The 21586-nt window shown below is 51.2% G+C and overlaps 1 protein-coding gene across 1 annotated transcript; it reads left to right on the top strand.

Moving 5' to 3' along the window:
* Positions 1-8699: 8699 nt before the first annotated feature.
* On the top strand, positions 8700-20927 carry DLL4 (delta like canonical Notch ligand 4). The gene is made up of 11 exons (XM_054201040.1): positions 8700-9516; positions 9651-9914; positions 10363-10420; positions 11166-11435; positions 12389-12449; positions 12558-12688; positions 14118-14287; positions 15387-15606; positions 16058-16766; positions 17528-17636; positions 19021-20927. The coding sequence occupies exons 1-11, from the start codon at positions 9463-9465 to the stop codon at positions 19024-19026; spliced, it is 2052 nt and encodes a 683-aa protein (XP_054057015.1). The 5' UTR covers positions 8700-9462; the 3' UTR covers positions 19027-20927.
* Positions 20928-21586: the final 659 nt, after the last annotated feature.

Here is a 21586-nt window from a genome sequence, read left to right as displayed (position 1 = left end):
CCTCAGTGTACCATTGTTTTGCATCATTTAACACTGACAGATGAAGCGTTTATTGCTCATCCGTTTGGGACTCACTATGTGGTCAAGTACCAGCTTTCTTCAGTCTGCTAAATTACCTGATGAAACTTTTGATTGAAAGAATACAGCCGGGAGCCTGGGCAAACATAGCTCTTGCCAGCCAACTAGATCTGCTGTCACATATGACTGACAAGATATTTATGCTGATGGGTCAACAGACAGACAGATTCATTAATTTTCTTCTCCCTTGTCCCATTATCTAAGCCCCTGTGCCATCCACAGCCACGGGAGTGAATGTTCATTTCTATTCCATTGTCATACTAACTACTGCTCTAGTTTAAGTATTCTTTTGAACCCCAAGAACAATGTGCGCAAGGCGCAAATCCATCCCGCTCCTCCATGGCTAAGTAGGGCCATTAGACAGGAGAAACAATAGAAACGCAGCGGGTGCTCTGTGTTTGCTCCCTGCATGGCCGCACACAAAGACAAAAAGCGAGGAGGGCTGGATGGGCCAGGGATGAGTATTGGATACCCTGATGCACTCATTTTCCCAGCATCCCCAGATCACAAAGGAAAAGGGGTTTTGCTTGGGCCTGCAGAGGCTACATCAGTCACTGGGCACAGGACCTCATTGTCTGGTTTGTTTTGTTTCCCTGAACAATATGTCACATATTTACTTTCCTCTTGGAGGGCTGATGCTAGCATAAAATCATCACCACGTTATGTCAAAATGTCAGCATGCCGCATCGCCACATCTCCACATGAGGCTGCCTCATGGGCCCCCACTAGGATTTCTGCATCCAATCATTTCCCATAAGTAGTGTTTGCAGGATGTGAGATCTTCTTAAAATAGGACAAACCCAGAAATCCTGGAGCCGGTGGCAGCCCTCGCTCATGTCTCTGTCTTGAGTGACTCCATCTGGACAATCTAGGATTGCTTTTGATGGGCGGTGGAAGCAGCTGCTCCTGGTTAAAGTCTTTTTTACTAGAAATAAATATAAATGCTACAGATAAAATGCCAGGATGGTCTTTTTCTCTCTTCAGTCATTAGCAAGTTTCACCTCCAGTGAAGGGATTTTAAAAAGGATTTTCTTACTTAAGTGGCCAGCTGCATTTTAAATACCTTTAACTTTTACCAGTGTGCAGCTCCGAGAAGTTACATCTGCCTTGCTGCAGCTTATCGTGGTACACAAGCAGGTGCAACTCCACTGAGCCCCACAGACCTTCTCCTGCCAACGCTGGCCTCCACATCGCTCCAGAAATTCAGTCTTGGGCATTCAACAGCTTCTGCCCAACGCTGGGCTACCAGGAGACTGAGGAAAGCAGAAGACCTCAGCAAGAACCCGCCGCAGCCACCACGCTGGATAGCAGCACACCCCCAGCTACAAGGCACCAGCCTCGAGGAGGTAGATACCACCGGGGTGACAGGGTGTCATCGTCCTGTGACAGATGCAGTGTGGGATGCCGTCCACCCCTGGCCACTCCAGAAGCACTTCCCAACACCCTCCTCCGCTCTGCTCTCGGTCCGGCCTCGCTGGGACAGCCTGTGCGGTGCCTGCGCCGAGGCCCTACGCCTCTGACTCCGAGACTTGCTCTGCCAAATCTCACATGCCAGAGGTCTGAGGCTTCTTCCTCCGACTCTCTGAAGCGAGCGGCACAATGCTGGGCCCCTACCAAACATCCCGTGGGCTCGGTACGGGGGGGGACGAGAGAGGAGGGACTGGTCAGGCGGAGCGTGGATCCACGCCACTCCCTGGGGGAAGGGTTAAAACTGCCTTTTACTGTTTTTCTGTGACAGATCTCTTTACTCAGTGCTATATAATATAGCCCCAAACATATTCTAAGTAGCCAAGGGCTGCCCGGCCATCTGTTTGAAGACAGAGACCTTCTGATGCAGGAGTTCCCAAAGCCTGGCCCATGGGACATTTACTATGGAGCCTGCAAAAAGGAATTTTTCCCCTTTAAGAAAGCAGCCTCTACTTGTTTTGTTATGCTGCTTCAGACCAGCGTCCCATCCATGAACATCAACCCGTACATGACTTGTGTATGAACAAAAACATGGGAACCTCTGCTCCAAGTGAGACATCTATGATTCTACGATTCTATCTCCATACTCTCCAACTCTCCCCTGCCAATCTCACCCACAACTTTGAGGTTCAAAAAAAAGAGGAAGATTTGTTCATCTCCCAGGTACCTACTCTCAGTTCCAGCCATAGCTTGCAGGGATGGTTTTTATGAGAAACCCCAATTTTATCCAGCTATCTCAGGAGAACGTGTCAAATGACTGCATGACTTTCTTGTTGACTTTCAAAGGGAATCGGGCTTTTACAGCCAGGTGCATTTGCAAATGGTATCCATGGCCTGCACTGAATTAAGAGAGAAACAGACCCACAAAGCATACCCAATGCGTACGTATCTATATTTTTGTATTACACATTTCATTTTATGTATTTATTCAGATTTAAAGCAATAAAGATGCCTTTCAAAGGCACCTTTCAAAAGCTCTAGGCACTCCCAGCACAATAAATGATACAACAAACACAGCCAACCAAAATCCCAGCAGTACCGAAATCACCTCCTCCGGAGGAACTCGGCCAGCCCGGCGCTGCTCCCTTCCTCCATGAGGAAACTGCCCCGTAACTTCCCCCATGCTGTATTACTCGCTCCACTTCCTCATAGCCCCAGCAGTGCTGTTCACCCGCCCCTGAGACCTGCGGGGCGGCATCTGGAGCAATCCACCTTTCTCCCTCAGCCCAGCTGGATGCCACGCGTCGTGGGGTGGTCAGAGGGAAACCCGAGGTTTGTGGGGCAGAGCAGCGTATGGGCAAGCACCCACCTCGCTTCGCTCTTGCTGCCGGAGAGCACAACATCACTGCAGCTCAGAGGCCGGGGGGGTCGGCAAGGTGGCCCCTCAAAGAGGGCTGCCCCCACCCACCAAGCAAGTAGAAGAATGGGGCTCCTCATCCCACAAGGTCCCCTTGAGGGAGACCCAATCCAGCCTTGCCCCATGCCGTGGGGTGATAAGCCATGCAGGCAGAGTGTCTTTGTGTCCTTAGAACACGACATCCCTTAAAACACGCAAAGTATGTGTTGGCGGGTAAAATAAAAGAGAAGCAAAAATGTCACAAACTGCCCTGATGCTTGTGACCTGCAGGAATCCCAGAGCCACGTGGACACCTGCCAGTGGGCTGTGGGTCAGCCGGGATATAACTCCCCAGGCGCTCAGAAACTGCAGCGGTAAAGAAGGTGGTGAGATCTGTGGGGTTAGTGTTAAAATATGATTAAATAAATAAATAAAAGTTAAGAAATCGAATTTTAAAAAGCCCTTTTTAATGTTTTCTTTACTTTCCAGCTCTGCACGGTGCCCCGGCAGAGGGTTCCTGTGGAGGCGCAGCCCCGGGCCGGGCGGCTGTGCTGGTGGGGCGCGGGGCTGGGGTGGAGGTTTGGAGCTGCTGTGGCATCTGGCATGAAAAAATGTCCCGGGAAGCTGTTACATTAAATGGCCAAATCGATTTATTGAATGGCAGGTGTTAGCTACAAACAGATGGAGAACATAAAGGCATAAGCAGGCATTTGTATGGAAAAGAAGCCATCGATTTGTAGCGAGAGAGACTCAATAGTGATCGTTATAGCCTTTAACAGAAATGTTCTTATTTTTTATGGGCTGGGCGCGGAGGCTGCGCGGGGAGCGCAGACCCGGCGGTGCTGTCGGAAGGCGGGGGGGGGGGGGTGTGTGTGGGGGGGGTGGGGGTGTGTTTCTCCGGCGTCGCCCCGTCCGTGTGCCGCCCCGCGGGTGCGTGGGGCGGCGTGTGCGTGTCCCCCCGCGGCGGGTGCCGCGCAGCGTGGGCGGGCGGCCCGTGGCAGCGCCCCCGCGGCAGATGAGGCACGCGCCGGCCTCATTACAATGAGAATGGGCAGGCTGGAGGAGCCATGTGGCAGCAACAGTTTGCAAATCCCCCCTCCTTCTGTGCAAATCGGGAAACATTTCCAAACATTTGTACCCCAAATCGACCACATTAACACCCCTCGGAGCTGCGCTCCCTGGAGGGATGCTCCGCGCTATGGACATTTAGGCAGAAACAAAACAAGCAAGGGGGATTTCTTTTTTTCTTTCTTTTCTTTTCTCTTTTTTTTTTCTTTTTTTTCTTAGAGGCTCTCGGTGTGTGTCAGCGCTGAATCGATGGCAACTTTCTAGCTAAGGGGTTTAGAAGCCATCGGGGAATCCGGCTCACAAAGTAGGGCTGGGCACATGGAAGGGCTGGCGAGCGCTGAATCAAAGGGCGAGTCGCTAACTTAAGGGATCAAAAAGGCGATGAGCGGGGTCAGCCCCAAAACGCAGCAGAGCCGGAAAGCAGAAACGCTACCGAGAAGGGCGCACAAGGTGCACAATAAAATATCCCCCTCGCCCAGGCGCTGGGGATGCTGCGCTGAGCGACAAAATCGTTTTCACAAATTTGACGGAGCGCGGAGTCGCCCGGGGGGCTCCGGGTTTGCCAGCAGCCGCTTTGCGAGGGTTTTCTGGGCTCCCCGCAGCCCACGGCCCCGGGGAGGGGGGGACACGAACGGGGGCGACTCCCTGGGAAAGGCGGCTGCGGGGCATGAAGGTGCTGGCGGGCTGCACCCTGTCCCCGCGGCCCCCTGCTCCGCTCCAAAAGGAGTGGGGAGAAAGGGGGAGGCGGCGCGGGGGGGGGTGGTATCTCTTCCCCCAGGTTATGGGGAAGGGGAAGACGCGGGACGCCCCGGGAGGGAAGCTATGCCAGCTTGGCTGTGGCTTCGTGTGGCTTCCAGCCCTGTTGCGCCCGGCCGTGCGGGACAGAGGAGGCAGGGGCAGCCTCCAGCTCGGCCGTGTCCCCTGCCAAAAACCCCAGGCCGCAGGGACAGGCGCTCTGCGTCTGCGGGACCTCGGAAGCAGCCCAGCAGGAGCCACGTAGAAAGCCCCCCCTGGCTGCCACACCACCTCACCCCCGTGGGAGCTTCCCCCGTGGGACGGGCGGGCACGGAGCTGCCCGAGAGAGAGAGGGGCAAAAGCGGGGCTGGTGGCGGGGGGCGCGATGCAGGCGATCCTGGCGGGGTTTGTGCTGGAGATACCGAGCCCTTCGCAGCTCCCCCCTCCCCCCCCCTTCCCGGGGTCTGCAGCCTGAGAGCAGCAGGACACGGGTGGCAAAAATCGGGCGGCGGGGCGGACGGGGACTCTGACACGTCCCGTGGGGGAGCGCTGGACGTCCCCCACCCCCCCGGGAACGGAGGAGGGCATCCTGGCATGGGGTCTCGGGGGGAGGGAAGGCTTGGGCAGGCTGGCAACTTTCACCCGCCCGGAATTAATTAACGTTGTCTCGTTAGCGAGATGCGTTTGGCCTGGCCACGCGTATGCTGAGCCGGGCCAGCCTGGAGACAAACCGGCAGCAAATGGGGCGCGAAAGGGCGGGGGGGGGCGGGAAGCGCCCTGACCTCGGGAGGGGAGAGATGGGGAGCAGGGTGGAAAAGGATGGGGAGGCGGCGACCACCGGGCACGTCGGGCCACTGCCCAGCATCCCGGCGGGGGCCGCGGGCACCTCGGCAAAGCCCGGGGCTCTGCGGGTCGGGGCCACCCCACCCACACCCCGGAGACGGGGACCCCTCCAAATGGGCCGAGAGTGCTGGGCAGACGGAGAGAGGTTGCCTCGCTGGTGCTCTCTGAAGTGACCCGGGACGGTGCGTCGGGCACAGGAAAGAGTTTCATAGAATCATAGAATGGTTTGGGTTGGAAGGGACCTTAAAGATCATCTAGTTCCAACCCCCCGGCCATGGGCAGGGACACCTCCCACTAGACCAGGCTGCTCAAAGCCCCATCCAGCCTGGCCTTGAACACTTCCAGGGATGCGGCATCCACGACCTCCCTGGGCAACCTGTTCCAGTGCCTCACCGCCCTCACAGTAAAGATTTTCTTCCTAATATCCAATCTAAATCTACCCTCTTTCAGTTTAAAACCGTTACCCCTTGTCCTATCACTGCACTCCTTGATGAAGAGTCCCTCCCCAGCTTTCCTGTAGGCCCCCTTCAGGTACTGGAAGGCTGCTATAAGGTCTCCCTGGAGCCTTCTCTTCTCCAGGTTGAAGGAGTTTGCCGGAGTTGTCACTTCTAATCCGCTCTCGGTCGACTTTCAGGCTCAGCTGTTTGATGCTATTAATGCAACTTTTTTTTTTTTTTATCTGAACTCCGTGTGCGTGTGTGTCAACATGCAGCAGGTGGTTTATTATATTCCCTGGTTATTACTTTATTACGGGCTCTTTTTATAGCTGGAATCACAATAATGCCCTGGAGTTGCGAGGAGGATTTTACGTCTGTTTTGCAGCACTCGCTTCAGCTTCTGAAAATATTTGGTTTGGGGTGGGGGACGACGACGACGACACGTGGAGAGCTGGAGCAATGTCTGCTCCTGCTGTGAACGAGGGAAACTAGGTGCAAAGTTTGACTTGAAAAATAGCGGCCACCCAAGGGCGGCTGAGCGGGCTGGGGAGGACTTGGGGGGCTTGCACCCCTCTTGACAGGTTTTGGAGGTGGAAGTGCTTTCGCCAGCCACCAAGGTGCACGCCGCCAGGATGGCAGAGAGGTTTGGCGGAGCTGTGAAAAGCAGAGATCAGCTTGTCTTGCTTTAACCTACATTAGCTCCGGGTCCATATGGTAGATGCTGCCTGTGGATCCTCAGCACCAAAGCGAGGCCTATTCTTGCACGCCGCCCTGCTTGTGCCAGATGGTGCCTGGACCAAGTGGCCATGCGTGGGGTGGCTCTGGTTAGCCTAATAAACGTCCAATACAAGTCAAAAATCAAAACACACACATACTAACATCTGCTAGAGCCTGCAGTACCCAGCTAGCCTTTCAATACTGAATTAAAGAGCCCCACAGCCCTTCTGTTCCCCTAGGTTAGACACTCATTACCATTTATCAAGCACTGATGTTATCTGGCCTCTCATTTTATTTAGTACCGAAGCTATTAGCATCAGATTTGATTTTGACAGTTGACGCTGCTGCTGGTAAAGCCGGGATCTGGCCGGGCGGATCGCTGCAAAATTCCGAGTTCATCAGCGGCGACACATTCCTCCTTCCCACTTGTTTACGAGGCCGAGACAAAAGAGCTCCTTCGCCTGTGCCTCTGCCTTGCGGTTCCTCTCCATCACGGAGACGGCTCCCCTCCGTGCCCGCCGAGGCCAGGCACACGCACGAACATGCACCGCTCCGGACGGAGCCCAAGCCACGGGCGCCCGGCCCCGGGGGCAGCCCCCCGGCATTGACAGCCCTTGTGCTCCCCCCCCCCCCCCCCGCCCTCCCCCGGCTCCCGCTTTCCCCGGCGCAGCGGGGCCCAGGAGAAGTTTTAATCCCCTTTTGGCGGCGACCTCGATTCCCGGCCTGGCCCCCTCCCCAAACCCGCCCGCACCCACGCACGTCGGTGCGACGGCACCGTTCGCGGCGGCGGCCGGTGGCGGCCGTGTCCGTGGGCTTCCCCCGCGGAAAGCTCAGCTGTTTCTCCGCGGAAGCCGTGCCCTGCCCTCCCGGCCCAGCCCCGGGCGTTTGGCCGCACACGGGCCCTCACCGCACCCCGCACCAAAGCCGGGTTCTAGGAAAAGCCGCCGCTTTGCTGGAAGCGGACGGGGAAGCGGGACGGCCGGGGAAGTTTAGCCGGGGTCCTTCCCCACCGTCCTGTCTCCAAACAAGCCAGCCCCCCCGGCTTTCCTGCTTTATTTCCCCCCAAAAAGAGCCTGGGCTGGGGAATTAACGCTGCAAGAAAAGAGCCTTTGGGAGAGGACAGAGGGTCAAGGGCGACTTGCAGCGCGCTGCGCCTCGGCGCTGCTCCCCAGGTGATCCACGCCGGAAAGGTCCACAGCCCTGCGAGGCGAGCGCTGGCATAAAGGTGGCAAGACCTCATTATCATACAGCTGAGGGTTTATCTCTCCCTCCCTTCCCCCCCCCCCCCCCCCAACTCACCCCCCTCCGGCCTCCCATCCATTTAACAAGCTGAAATAAAAAGCCACATGAAAGGCCTTCTCTGTGCTTGGCTTTAATGAGGGACACGCGACCCAACAATAAGCGCACGCTGCAATCAGGCCAAGGGCTTTACTGGCACACGCCAGACCGCAGCCCGGCTGCAGCCCGGCACCGGCCACTGCCAACCAGCTTGACACAGCCCCCGGCCCCCCGCGGCACCCGCTCCCGCCCCGCCCGCCTGCGACCCCCCGAGTCTCCCCCTTGCCCGTGTTTTTCGGGGGCCGGGGGCAACAGCCAGGACAGCCGGGCTCCCTCCCCGCCGCCGGCCCGCCAGCCTCGGCCACCTCGCTTCAGCGTTCGTTTGCCACCACCGATTTCGGAAGGCAGACCCCCGCCTTGCCCGTCTCCCCGCCATCACCCGCCCCGCTTTGCCCCCTTCCCTGAGTGCGTTCCGCCGTTAGCCGGGGTCGGGGCTGCTGCGCCCCGGGGGCGGCGGCGGGGCTGTCCCGGGTGCCCGCCTGTCGGGCAAGCACCGTTTTACTTTTACTTTCCACCCAGGGCCAGCCCTCGCCCTGCGGGGCAGGTCCTGCCTGCCGGGACGGCCGCGGCTGCGGGGCGCAGCGCCGCGCTCTCCCGTCCCGTCCCGTCCCGTCCCGTCCCGTCCCGTCGCAGGGAGCGGCTGCGGTGAGGCATGGGGACGGACGGACGGACGGACGGACGGACACATTGCGTTCGGAGGGGGGGCTGAAAGAAGCAAACGAACAAGCGTGTTTTTTAAACATTTCATCCTCTATTGTTCGGGCGCTCTGGAAAGCCGCTGTGTGGAGGAGAGGCGTCTGATTTTCGAGGGAACTCTCCCAGTGCGAGCGCCGTAAATATCTCAACAGATGCTCGGCTCGCTGGTAATCAGCTCGGCTCCTCGCCGGTCAGCGCGGCAGCGGCGGCGGCGGGGTATTAATTCTGGATATATGAGGGCTCTCCGCAACATTTGGTTCTCTTTTTCCAGAAAGGAAAGATGGAAAAGGGGAGGGATCGGCCGTGAGTCTGACTGACAGTTTACATAATGAGCTTGTGAGGATGCGAGGCAAGTATATAAACAGCGCGAAGGGAAGCAAGTTTTCCATTTACTGAGCGCCGCTAGCACCGGGGAAAGGAGGAGCGGTTCCACGCTAAGCACTCCCCTCCGCGTCCCCCACCAAACCCACCCGGCTTTGGAGTTTATAAAGGCGACGGCCAGCGATCAGAGGTCGGCGGCTGGCTGCAGGATTAATTCCCAGAAGGGGGACGGATCGACACCTGGATTTTACCTTCCGATTTCTGCTGGTGCTGGGGGAAATATTTGGAAGAGCAGGTTGCTACAGGAGAAGCGCCGTGACCGCCTACTCTTTTCTCCCTCGACCGAGAAGCGCTTGCTTGAAACATTTGAGGAATACAGGAGGAAAACTAAATCCACTAAGAACTGGAAGCTTGAATAACACAAGGATGACAGCCTTGCGCATCTTTGGCTTGACGTTTCTGTTAATGATTTTGCAGCAGGTAATTGCACATCGCAAAAAAAAAAAAAAAAAAAAGGGTTGGCGAAATGTAAAGCGGGTGATGGAAGCAAGTTTGCATGGCAAAGCCGGGGTAAGGTCTGATTTGGCTATTTTGTGTGTCTCCCCTTTGTGCAGAGGGTGTCCGGCTCTGGCGTCTTCCAGCTGGAGCTGCACGAATTCGTGAATAGCCACGGGTCTCTGGCCAGCGGGAAGCCCTGTTTCCCCCACTGCAGGACCTTCTTTCGAGTTTGTTTGAAGCATTTTCAGGCAGTGGTCTCCCCGGGCTCCTGCACTTTCGGCAGCATCATCACCCCGGTTCTGGGAATAAATTCCTTCAGCATCAAGGACACGGAGAGATTTGACAGCCCCATTAAGTTGCCCTTTAACTTCACGTGGCCGGTGAGATCCCGCTTTAAACGCGGTTTTAAAGCCGACGGTGGGGCAGGGGGGCGGCAGGGGAAGGCTGGTGGCAGCGCGCTGTTAAGCTGTAATGTAAACAAACTACTTTCGCCTTTAGACTTATTTCCAGAACTTCCTTTAAAGAAAGAAAAAGAAAAAAAAATGTCTAAAAAGAAAAAAAAAGCCCAGAAGCACTTGGGTTAATAAGTGTTATTTATTAAGAGAAATAAAAGCAGCGCGGGGTGAGAGGGGGGTGAGATCGGCGGTCTGTAGGAGGGCGAGGGGGAAGGGCGTCGCTGCCGGGGGGGGGGCCGTGCCGATGCGGGGCCGGGCCGGGCCGGGGGGTGCCGGGGGGAGGTCGGGGGGTGCCGGGGAGGTGGGGGGGGAAGGGTGTCGGGGGAGGTGTGGGGGGGGTACCGGGTCTGACGCTGGTTTCTCCCCTCCGCAGGGCACCTTCTCGCTGATCATCCAGGCCTGGCACGCGCCCGCCAACTACCTGCCGGAAGGTGACTACGGCCGCGCGCCGCCGGCAGGGGGCGCCCTTCCCTCGGTGTCCCCCCCCCCCAATCCCTCCACACACACACACACCCCCCCCCCGCATCATCCCCCCCCCCGCATCATCCCCTCTCCCCCCCCCATCCCGAGACGGTCAACGGCCGCCCCCCGCTCAGCTGTTTATACCATAACGGCGGGGCCGGCTGCGTCCCACCGTCGGGAGCCAGCCCCCCCCGGCCCCGTTCGGCCCCCCCCCCCCCCATCCTCCCCCCCCCTCGATATCCATCAGGGGCCGCTTTGATTCTGCCCCGTCCTAATCTCCAACACAATTGCGTTTCCTCCGGTTTATTTTTGGCGTGGGAAAGCGAGGCGGGCTGCGGTGAGAACGCCGGGAGGCTGCCAGCGAGCCCCGGCCGCCTCTTCCTGTATTTTACACCTTGCTCGAATTCCGCCCTTTGGAGAGGAATAATGGCTTTGGGATGTTTTTCTGAGCGGAGAGGAAAAGGATATTTCACGACAGCCCTCGCTTTCAAAGGCCTCTCCGCTGAGCCCCCCTCGGACGGGGTTAGCACTCCCACCCTTACATACATATATGTGTGTGTATATATGCGCGCACACACACATGTGTATGTATATGCAAGCGGGGGGACCTCCAGCAGGGCATGGGGTGCTCGGGGCGGTGGCTTTTGCGGCGGTGGGGGGGGATGTTGCGCAGGGTGTTCGCCGTCTGCTGACGCTGGTCCCGCTCTCCCGCAGGCTCCCGGCCGCCCTCGGAGGACTGGCTCATCAGCCAGATGTCCATCCAGCGGTCGCTGTCGGTGGGCGAGGACTGGTCGCAGGACGTGCAGAGCGGGCCGCAGACCCAGCTGCGCTACGCCTACCGGGTGGTCTGCAGCGAGAACTACTACGGCGAGAGCTGCTCCCGCCTCTGCAAGCGCCGCGACGACCGCTTCGGACACTACGTCTGCGAGGCGGACGGCAGCCTGGCCTGCCTGCCCGGCTGGACCGGCGAGTACTGCACCGAGCGTAAGTGCCCTTGCGAAAGCTCACGGAGGCCTCGGCGCTTTCGGGAGCATCACCCGCTTTGGCTTCCCTAGGCCCTCGTCTGGGCTAACGGGTCGTTGGCCTGGGATAGGGATGACGCCCGAGCGGCCTTCAAGAAAACGCAACACCCCCCCCGCAAGGCATCAGGGAGCTTATTTGATGAAGGGACCTGGAACCCAAAAGCACAGCCTCTTGTCCAGTTCCACCCGACCCTGGTTGTAGCTGGTTTTGTGGTCAGTCCTTAAAAAAAGGGTGGCTGCGACAAGGCTGTAACGAAGCCTTGTGCCGGGTTACCCGGTAGGCGCTTGGGGCCGTGTTTTCATGCCGACCTTTCCACTCCCTGCCTGGAGAGAGAAAGCTCCACGCTGAGGACTTTGCCCTCTTTGGCTGCAACTACCAACACTGTTGTTCACCTCTGCGAGGGTTAGCAGCAGAGAAAGAGCTCGCAGAGAAAGGATCCTGGCTGATATCCCTGAACCGGCGATATCTGTTCCATGTTAAAGAGCTAGCAGCTTGCCCACACACATGCGTCCACCGGTCCTGCTGCCAGAAGAGATGGGACAGGTGTAGTGGCGTAGTAGTGGGAATCCTTGCTGTGAGATCAGGGTCCTGTTGGGTTTTTTCAGTCTTTCATTGGTACCAGCCAAAGCTGCCTCCTCTTGCTCCTTTTCTAGCAAGAGTTGCAAGAGTTCATGTTTGTTGTATAAACAGAAAAACTAAAGGACAGCTTGTCAAATGTTGGCTTTCCTTGTTCACTTCCTCCTGCTCCAGAATTCCCCGTACTGAGAATTTTTAAAACAAAGCCTTGAAAGTGCAAAACTGGTTTTCAAAGTATTATTTTTTAAAAAAGCTGGCATTTCCCCTTTTAAAAGTGTATTCTGTAGTGCCATGTGTATTTACCTAAACATTTCTGCTTTTTTGCATTCTCTTTACAGCCATCTGTCTGTCTGGATGTACTGAACAGAATGGATATTGCAACAAGCCGGGAGAGTGCATGTGAGTAGACGGCAATTGCAATCTGAACTTCAGTTAAAATGTCACCTTGTAATAGAAACTTAAACTCTTTTCCATGTCATTAATGTTTTAATTTGGCTTTTCTTCTAGCTGCCGTCCCGGTTGGCAAGGCCGCTACTGTGATGAATGCATTCCCCACATAGGCTGCCGCCACGGGACTTGTAAAACACAATGGCAGTGCATATGTGACGAAGGATGGGGTGGCCTCTTCTGCGATCAAGGTTAGTTCTGAAGGTTGTGCTTATGGCTCTAGGCTGGGTACTCCTCAGTACTGGGCTAAGGAATCTGACCCATTGGATCCACAATTAAATTGCCGCAAAGTACATCTTCACAGGCATCCGCTTGTACCGCCGCTGTCTTAGATGCCACTCTTGTATTTGTAGTAAGTTTGTTGGAAAACAAGCCAACTTTTTTGGTAGCTGCAGTTTTTTCTCTCAAAAAAAGGCTTTTCTCTTGGAAAAAAACCCCAACAACCTGGATGAGTATTGAACAGGCAAGTTTTCTGCCTGATCAAGTTAAGTTTAACTTATTCCCTGTCCAACTATAACAATTTACTAAACAGTTTCCAGCAGCAGTAAACACCATCATTTGGGCCTTCCTTATTTTGCATACAAGGAAGTTAACTCATGTGATAAATCTGGAGCATAAGAGAAAAATCATGTAAGCAAGAATGAAAAGTACAGGTTCCATTTTAAGGTACACCAGACCACTTCCACCTATTCAACCCATTGAATCACTGAACCGTAGCCAGCTGAGCAGTCATGTCCTCAAGGCCATATATGCACTGCTGGCACTGAGATCATTAAGTCCTCAAAGCAAGCTAAGTGTTTCCAAGGCAGTTATAAGACTAAGATGGTGAAGTCTGAATTAAGCTGGAAAAGTAAAGTTGCAGGTTTTTTTTTTCTGCTTGTAGTTATCTATTAACCAGTTGTATTCCAATTACTCTATGGTATTTATAGAGACAATAAAGATTTTCTACTTACGTCCTATGAACTTGTGTGCTTAACCTCTGTCTCAAATTTAAAAAAAAAAAAGGACCGTCAAGCTTGGCAGAGCGTTTAGACAGTTTAAACTATTAACATTCATAACAAGAGAGCATGGTAAATAAACAGTAAAATAACTCTAGTGTTTGTTTAAATCTCCAAGCCAAAACATCTTTATTTCCTCCCTGCCTCCCCAGAATGTGCCTCGGAGCACACCTTGTAAAGATGGGGCTCGCTGTTTTAGTACGTGACGTTGTACATGAAGAGCCTATGGTGCCGTGGCCTCTCTTGCAGAGAACGCATGCTTAACAAGTACATTTTCCAACTTGGCACCTAAATCCCATCACAGCTAACGGGTTTATGCATGCAAAAAAAGGGGGAGTACCAAGAAAGTTAAATTTTTGCCAGGTCTCTCAAAATTCAGAGCTCACTTATAACAGCGATGGACGTAAGAGAAATATCTAAAATCAATGAGAGTCTGAAACATCTGATTAGTACTGATAATAACCTGGGCAATCATCTCCAGTATTCCTATTGATAGCAAAACGAAATATTGCATTGAAAATTCTATCTTTTTTTTTTTTTTTGGTTGACTAAAGGGGTTTTGTTTGAATGTCTTTTCCCGGCTGTCAAAGACGTTTTTCTCTAACTCCTGGTCTCTTTGCAGATCTGAACTACTGCACTCACCACAGGCCATGCAAAAACGGAGCGACTTGCATGAACACCGGCCAGGGCAGCTACACGTGCTCATGCAAACCCGGCTTTACCGGGGTTGACTGCGAACATGAGATCAGCGAGTGCGACAGCAATCCCTGTAGGAACGGCGGCAGTTGCACGGTGAGGGCATTTTAAATGTAAAGTCTTTGTGTGAAGCAAGCCCCGGTATACCTTTTCAGAAATGGTTCTGTAACAACATAATGGGAATTCGATAGTGCACAGGTTCATTACCAACGCTCACAACTACCATACTGAAGCCTTCCCGAGAGGTGTCAGGGGAGGAAGTCTGTTACAGGAGGAGATGTATCATCTAGATTAGAACTGGTCAACTGATCCTTAGGTTTCTGTGGCAGCCATTATGAGAGCCTGGCAAGATCCAAGGCTGGTGAGGCAGCAGATCTGGAAAAAATAAGCTTCACAAACCAAGGTTCATGCAGAAATGTGCTAAGTCTGTATTTTAATAGCAAATGAAAGAAAACTTCTGCTTTCTGCTGTGGGAGCGTAGTGTCAGGCAACATGAGGGCAATCAGCTGAAACGCTGTCTGTGAAACAGGGCGCTGCATTTTTAGTTTCCTGCAGTCTAGTGTTTCAGTGGGTTTTCGAACCCAGTCAATGATTGATTCTACCTGTTGATAAAGACTCATCGATTATAGATATCAAACATAATTCGATGCATGTTTAGATTAAAGCTAGTGGCGCAAGACCCTAGCTCCCTTCTCCCAAGGCGTTGGACATACAGTACTTGGAAAGAAAAAACAGTTTTGTTGTGATCTAGGTGGTGGGATTTACCCATGGCAAAGCAATGTAAGTCCTTATAAAGAAAAAAAGGGCTCTCATGCCGAGGATACATGGCCTGATCACAGCTGTGTAGGTTGACATGCGCCGTTCTGCTCTGGGAGGACCTCGGGGATCCCATTAGACCGTAGTGGTGTTAGTAATGGTTTTGTCTAGCTGTCTGTAGGCTCCCTGCAACTGCATCTGCTCAGCTTGTGTAGCTGCATGATAACTCCTGCATGCCGAGTACGGCCGGTTCACAGCTCTGTCCCTCACAGTCTGGCCTGCAGTTATTTACTCTCCAAATGTCGCTTTTGCCACATCAGAGTGTGGACGGGAAAGGAATGAACAGCGCGCCCGTGCGCGCTGCTGACCAAAAATAAGCGTGCGAGCAGCTATTGCTTGGTGCCATCAAATAACAGTCTCCTGATGTTGTGTTTTGCAGGATATGGAGAACGGTTATCACTGCCTCTGCCCCCCTGGCTACTATGGCACTCACTGCGAGCACAGCGCTTTGACGTGCGTAGACTCCCCTTGCTTTAACGGTGGCACGTGCTTGGAAAAAGAACAAGGGGCCAGCTACACTTGCGTTTGCCCTTTCGGCTTCACGGGGTCAAACTGCGAAAAAAAAGTAGATAGGTGCACGAGCAACCCCTGTGCAAACGGTGAGTCCTTTCAACAGGAAACCTCCTGTCCCTGACGCGTTTGTGCTTTTCAGTGCAGAAGTGATAGAAATCCAATCTGACCTCCACTCTTCCTCTAATACATTAGTCCCTCTCCCCCACTGTATTCCACATCTACCCTAATTTTAGTCTCTTGCTGGGGGGTGGGAGCTTTCACTGGCATTTTCTATGCAATGAAACAATGTGCAAGGTTTATCATGTGATGGGGAAGATGGCAGAATTAAGTAAATTAACTTTATTACATATTTAGAAGGGGCATATTTTTAAGGCATGGTAATTAGGTAAATGATAAGGAACTTTTAGATGTGCGGTTGTTTTGTAAAATAACCTCCCTCTTCTTGAGACAATATACAACGCTAACTGGGGAGAGGTTTAGGTTTCCGAGTGAAGTGCGTTGCAGACTAATTTTTTTTAATTTTATTTTTTTCCTCAGATGGTAATTGCTTTTACCTTGGTCAGATTCGCGTGTGTCGTTGTCGGGCTGGTTTCTCTGGTCAGAAATGTGAGATAAACATCAATGATTGTGCCAGAAACCCATGCTCCAATGGGGGAACTTGTCAGGACCTGATCAACGATTACACCTGCACGTGCTTGCCAGGCTTCAGTGGCAGGAACTGTGACATCAAAACCAGAGACGAATGTGCTTCTGGGCCATGTGAGAACGGAGGCACATGCTACAGCGGACTTTATAGTGCCAACTTCGTCTGCTACTGTCCTTCTGGCTTCATGGGCAACCGTTGTGAATTGCCAGTTTATCCAGTGCCCGTTACGCTTCCTCCTAAACCAGTCCCCTGGATTGCTATATCCATGGGGGTCGGGCTGGTGGCTTTGCTCATACTGTTCTGCATGATAGCGATGGTCATCAGGCAGATGAGGATGCACCCAGAGCAGGACTTGGATCCAATGAACAACCTGTCTGACTTCCAGAAGGACAATCTCATTCCAGCTTCCCAGCTCAAAAACACCAATAAAAATAAAGACCTTGAAGTGGACTGTGGGCTGGAGAAGTCAAACTACAAACCCAAGAACCATAAACTGGACTACAATCTAGTCAAAGACCTGACAAGTAGAGGGACACAGGAAGATAAATATTACAAAAGTGAAAAGTGTTTAGGAGAAAAGTCTCCCCTCAGACTACACAGGTGAGAACGCAGTCTTCCTTCTAGTCTTTCTTAAGGCTCCTCATCTTCATACCAGTCTAGAAGCAGATGAGAAAATATGGGGGGAAAAAAGAAACCTCGAGCAGATAATATACATAACAAAACAGCAAATCCAGGCATCTTCATGCTGGAGTATGCGTGTCATGGCCAAGTGGTATCCTTAGCTAAGTCAATTAAATCGAGTGTTTGGGCAGGGTGCTGCTAGTATGGGTACTGTGAGGGGGAATGGGAGCAGCTAGGGGCAGTGGCGAAAGTAAGAAGTGTCTTTTCTTCCTCAATAGATCTTGGAGCAACAACAGTTAAGGCATAGAGTGATTAAAAATAAGTATTTTTGCTCATTAAGAAGGCAAAATGGTCTGCCTACTAAGAAGAATGATAGAGTAAAAATAGCTACTCTTTTTCAAAACAAGAAAAGGGCAGGTATTCGCTGGCTCATCAGTCTCCTGATAGAGGTACTGAAAGTCTTGCCTGGGATCTGATTGCGGCTGTTACACTGAGGGATCCTGGGAGCACGCTATTAGGTTGGACATGGCAGAAGCATAGGAAGACAGGAGCTACTCCTTACATCCACTTTCCTAGTATAATGTCCTGCCATCATATAGAGCACGTGAAACTTCATCCTCTCCGCCTCCCTCCTCCACCTTCGTGGCTATCTCATTCCACCCCTCCATATTCATGGTAGATTTTGAGAGTCAGGCTTGTTAGTAGTCAGCTAATGTTCTTTTCTCTCTGCCCTGCCTCAGTGAAAAGCCGGAATGTAGGATATCAGCGATATGCTCTCCGAGGGATTCAATGTACCAGTCCGTCTTTGTGATAACAGAAGAAAGAAATGAGTGCATCATAGCCACAGAGGTAAGTCAGTCCACAGGTGGACAGGCATTAATTCGCAAAGTAAAGGGGTAAATTATCCTCTAGAATTGCATCTGAGAAGGTCACTTTATTTCCAAGGATCCCGATGCTTACCAGCATTCACCTCTCCTCTTCTGTGGCCCACACAGAACATACAGTGGGGAAAATCAAGAAATTAGCAGCTCTGATTTTATTAAACCAGGGATTTTGAGCTTAGATAAATCAGCGGGAGATGAAAACACAGACCATCAGCCCATCACAATTCAGCACATTGTAGGATTATTTCCTCTTAAATAGGTAGTCAGTAAAAATGGAAATAATAATCGTTCATAGGCCCATTCATGTAAAGCCACGTTTTTTCCCATGATTACGATGGATAATCTGTGTTCCATGGAAACGGGCAAAGCGATAGATTTCCAGCAGAAGATGGAAGGTGTTAATGGATAGGCATAACAGTTAGGAAGTCTATAATAAGGTAATTTCAACCTCTTGGTGTTTAAGCTCCAGCTATATGTTTTGTGACAGAAGTTAACGCTGTTATTGATAAACACATCTAGATTTTCCTATTATATTGAAAAGTCAGAGAACAGATACATGAAAAAGGAAGGGCCTGTTGAGGAACCAACAAACAGTTCCTGAAGAATTACAGACCCTTTGGAAAAAGGCTCAATGGAAGTCAAAGGCAACTTGATGTTAGCCAATACCTGCCTTCTTCAGTGTCACCAGCTTTAGGAGTAGTTTCAGACTCCAGGAAAGAGAAGCTTGCTGTGCCATATAGCACTGATCTGTGAGGTCAGATCTGCATGATTCTGTCTCCCTTGCCAGGGTGGATATCAGATTTCCTCTTGAAGGCAAGGTGGAACACAAGTCAACCAACAATATTAAAAGTTTAAGTGAAAGGATTTTTAAAAATACAAATGACAGCTAGACGCTTCATTCCCACTAAGTGACCTCAATACCGTATCTTCCTTTGAAGATTTTGCTGACCGGTGCTAGACTTCCAGATTTACATCAGGCATCGCCAGAAGTGTTTTTATTTTTGTAATGACAGCCCCTGAAACCTCTCTCCACATCATTCAGGCTTAATGCTTCTGAACACAAGCTATCTAACTTTAGGTCTTTTAAAGAGACCTAATGTTAAGCACCCAGATTTGTAAGCGTTCTTCCCCTCGGCCCAGGTAGAGAGACTACTCATCATACAGATGACTTTGGTTTTTTGCTGGTGATTCTTTGTCTCTGGACTCAGCCAAAAACATTGAAGGCTGATAGTTAAACTGCAGTAATGCCTGGCTTAATTTGCTTTGGTTGAATTACAGGTTGTTAGTTCTGCAGTAGTCTGTATGCTGTGCTTCCTTCTCATTCCCGGTATTATTTTCTATCCTGACAGGTATAAGACTGAAGATCAGCCCATTTGCACCTCAGATTTGGTAATGCCAGTAGATGGACGTTCCTGCTGCATTGTTTACAATTCAGAACTGGATCGGACTGTTTTTAATTACATGCAACTTGCTGCTCTCAGGCGGAGGATGGAACTGGGTGAACTGGACAGACTGTGAATTTACTGAAAGATGCAATACACCTTTTTGTTCTTACTGCCCTTGTTTGAAGTTTGATACCAGAAATCTCATTGGCTATAGAAGAGGGGAGGCAGAGGGAAAAGAGAGGGGTTAAAAATGTTGGTGTTTTAATTTGTTTTTTTAAAAAGATACTGAGGCCAGTTCCTCACGGACAGACCCCTGGCTTTCCAGAACTCTGGTTATGGGAGGTGCCGGTAGATGAGGAGGCACTTAACTATCACAGATGTTGCCATGGAAGGTGTGAAGAAAGACACATTGCTATGCAGATAATGGATACAGTATAAACGAGGTCTCCATATTTTATTTTTTTTTCTGGGTTTAAAAGTGCCTAAAATGTGTCAAGAGAATCTAACAAGCCCAAACAGAGACTTGACTGCTCTTTCTGCAGTTACCTGAACAGTATTGGGCAGGGGTGGTTGATACGTCCTGCTACACATCTATTTGCATCTCCTCCCTCCTGCTGCACGTACTGGAGACTGTGTAAGGGGCGAGAGGAGGAAGGAAAGAGGAATTCCGAATTTACATGCCATCTCATTTCGTGATGCTTTGGAGAACTGATTGACCCAGGCCACAATATGGGACAGGATCTTTGTGGATTTAAACATTCGAGAGGGAAAAGTTGTGATAAGGAATGTGTTCTGCCTCTTCCCCATTGATAAGGAGGAGGTGTGATCCCAGCTCTATTTAAAGCCTTACAAATGCGTTTAAAATCAATCAGCTCCTAGAACCTTTATGTGCTGAGCTGTCTCAGCTATTTTCATGCCCTTTGCACTACCAGTGATTGTGAATAGACATTACCTTTCTCTTCTCCTTCCTCGTTCTCTCCCCCCCCGCCTTATTTTGACACAAATTTGGGGGTTTATGTTGTGTTTCTGAATTAGGTGCCACCTTCTACTGCAAATAGTCTCAAAATTGCAGCTGTTACTTTCTGAAGGAGAAGCAGCAGTGTGACTCCCCTCCCTATTTCTCCATCTGGTTGCAAAACTCTGACTCCTGTCCTTCATCCCGGTTCCAAATGCCCAACAGCGAAGCACCCACTGAGACACCCTCTGCCAAGACAGGTGGAGATTAGAGTTAGAAGGTTCTAGGCTCGTCCTGTTTCTTTCATGCCCACCCACTGCTAGGCAGAAAAGGGGAAGCCTGCCCCTGGAAACCAGAGGTGTGCAGAAGCTCTTTTCTTGTATCCGTATTTACAGCAATAATACCGGACACCCCGGTGGAAAGTGCTGTGATACTAATGAGATGAGACCGTGGGGTGGGGCAGAACGAGGAGGGAGGAAACAAGATCGCTTCGAAGAAACCCGGACCGTGCCGTCTCTCCGATGGCGATATTCCTGCCCTTGTAAATCCTGTTGTTGGACTAGCCCACCTACTGCCTTGAACTGTGCAGACAAGACCCCTTCATAATGTCCACTACTGACCTTCTGCTCTGACCACGTAGGACCATTTTGAAGATGACCTTCAGAAATCAATAATATGGGTTTTAGTTTGTCTGTTTGTAGTTTATTTTGAAGACTAGTATTTCAATAATTTAAAAAAAAAATCAGAAGCACTGAACTTTCTACGTTTTATAACATTATTTTGTATATAATGTATATTTATAATCAAAACAGAAGTGTAAATATGTTTATTACTTCTCATGTAATGTTTTTAATGTGATGACAAAGTTTGAATTTTATTTTTTTTTTCAAGCAATGAAAATACTTTCCTGCTACTACGAAGTTTACTGTGGTTTGTCCTTTTACACTTCAGGTTCTATGAGTCTGTGACAGCCAAGGTTACCCGAAGCCCCGGAAGTAAGCCTGGCTGCCTGCTCCCTGCAGCCAGCCCTACGTTTACATTTTGCACACCAACTGCTGTCGGCTGCTTTTTATAAAACAGTTATACTGTTAACTGGTGTCAACAAAGTTGTTCAGCCGAGTGGCATTCTTCTGACAGAAAAGTTATACATATTTATATTGTGATATATTATATAATATTTAAATTATATATATATGCATATATATATTCTCTTGCTATGGAGTGGGACTGAACTCTCAGGAAAGTTATTTTTATTAACGTTTCACATGACAACTTGTGGCATGGAAGATGATACAGATTTAATACCGTTTTGAAGCGGCTTAATAAATGTGCTGGCTTGGGGTTCACTTACAGAACAAGACACGATTACTTTTTTTTTTTAATCCCATTTCTTCAAATACTTTCAGTAAGACCCAGATCTTGCCCCCAGGTTAATCCTGCACAGCGTCTACATCTACACTTGCAAGATTGCATCCTTGTTTGTTTGATTGCGATGGGTAAGATTTGTCTTTCACTTGTAGGATTAGGGGGAGTTTCAGGCTTTCTCCTCCCGAGTTCCCTACGTTACACCAGCAG

This window comes from Rissa tridactyla, chromosome 4 (genome assembly GCF_028500815.1).
Source record: "Rissa tridactyla isolate bRisTri1 chromosome 4, bRisTri1.patW.cur.20221130, whole genome shotgun sequence".
Lineage (NCBI taxonomy): Eukaryota > Metazoa > Chordata > Aves > Charadriiformes > Laridae > Rissa > Rissa tridactyla.
The sequence above is the reverse complement of the archived record's forward strand: the minus strand, read 5'-3'. Positions and strand labels throughout refer to the sequence as shown.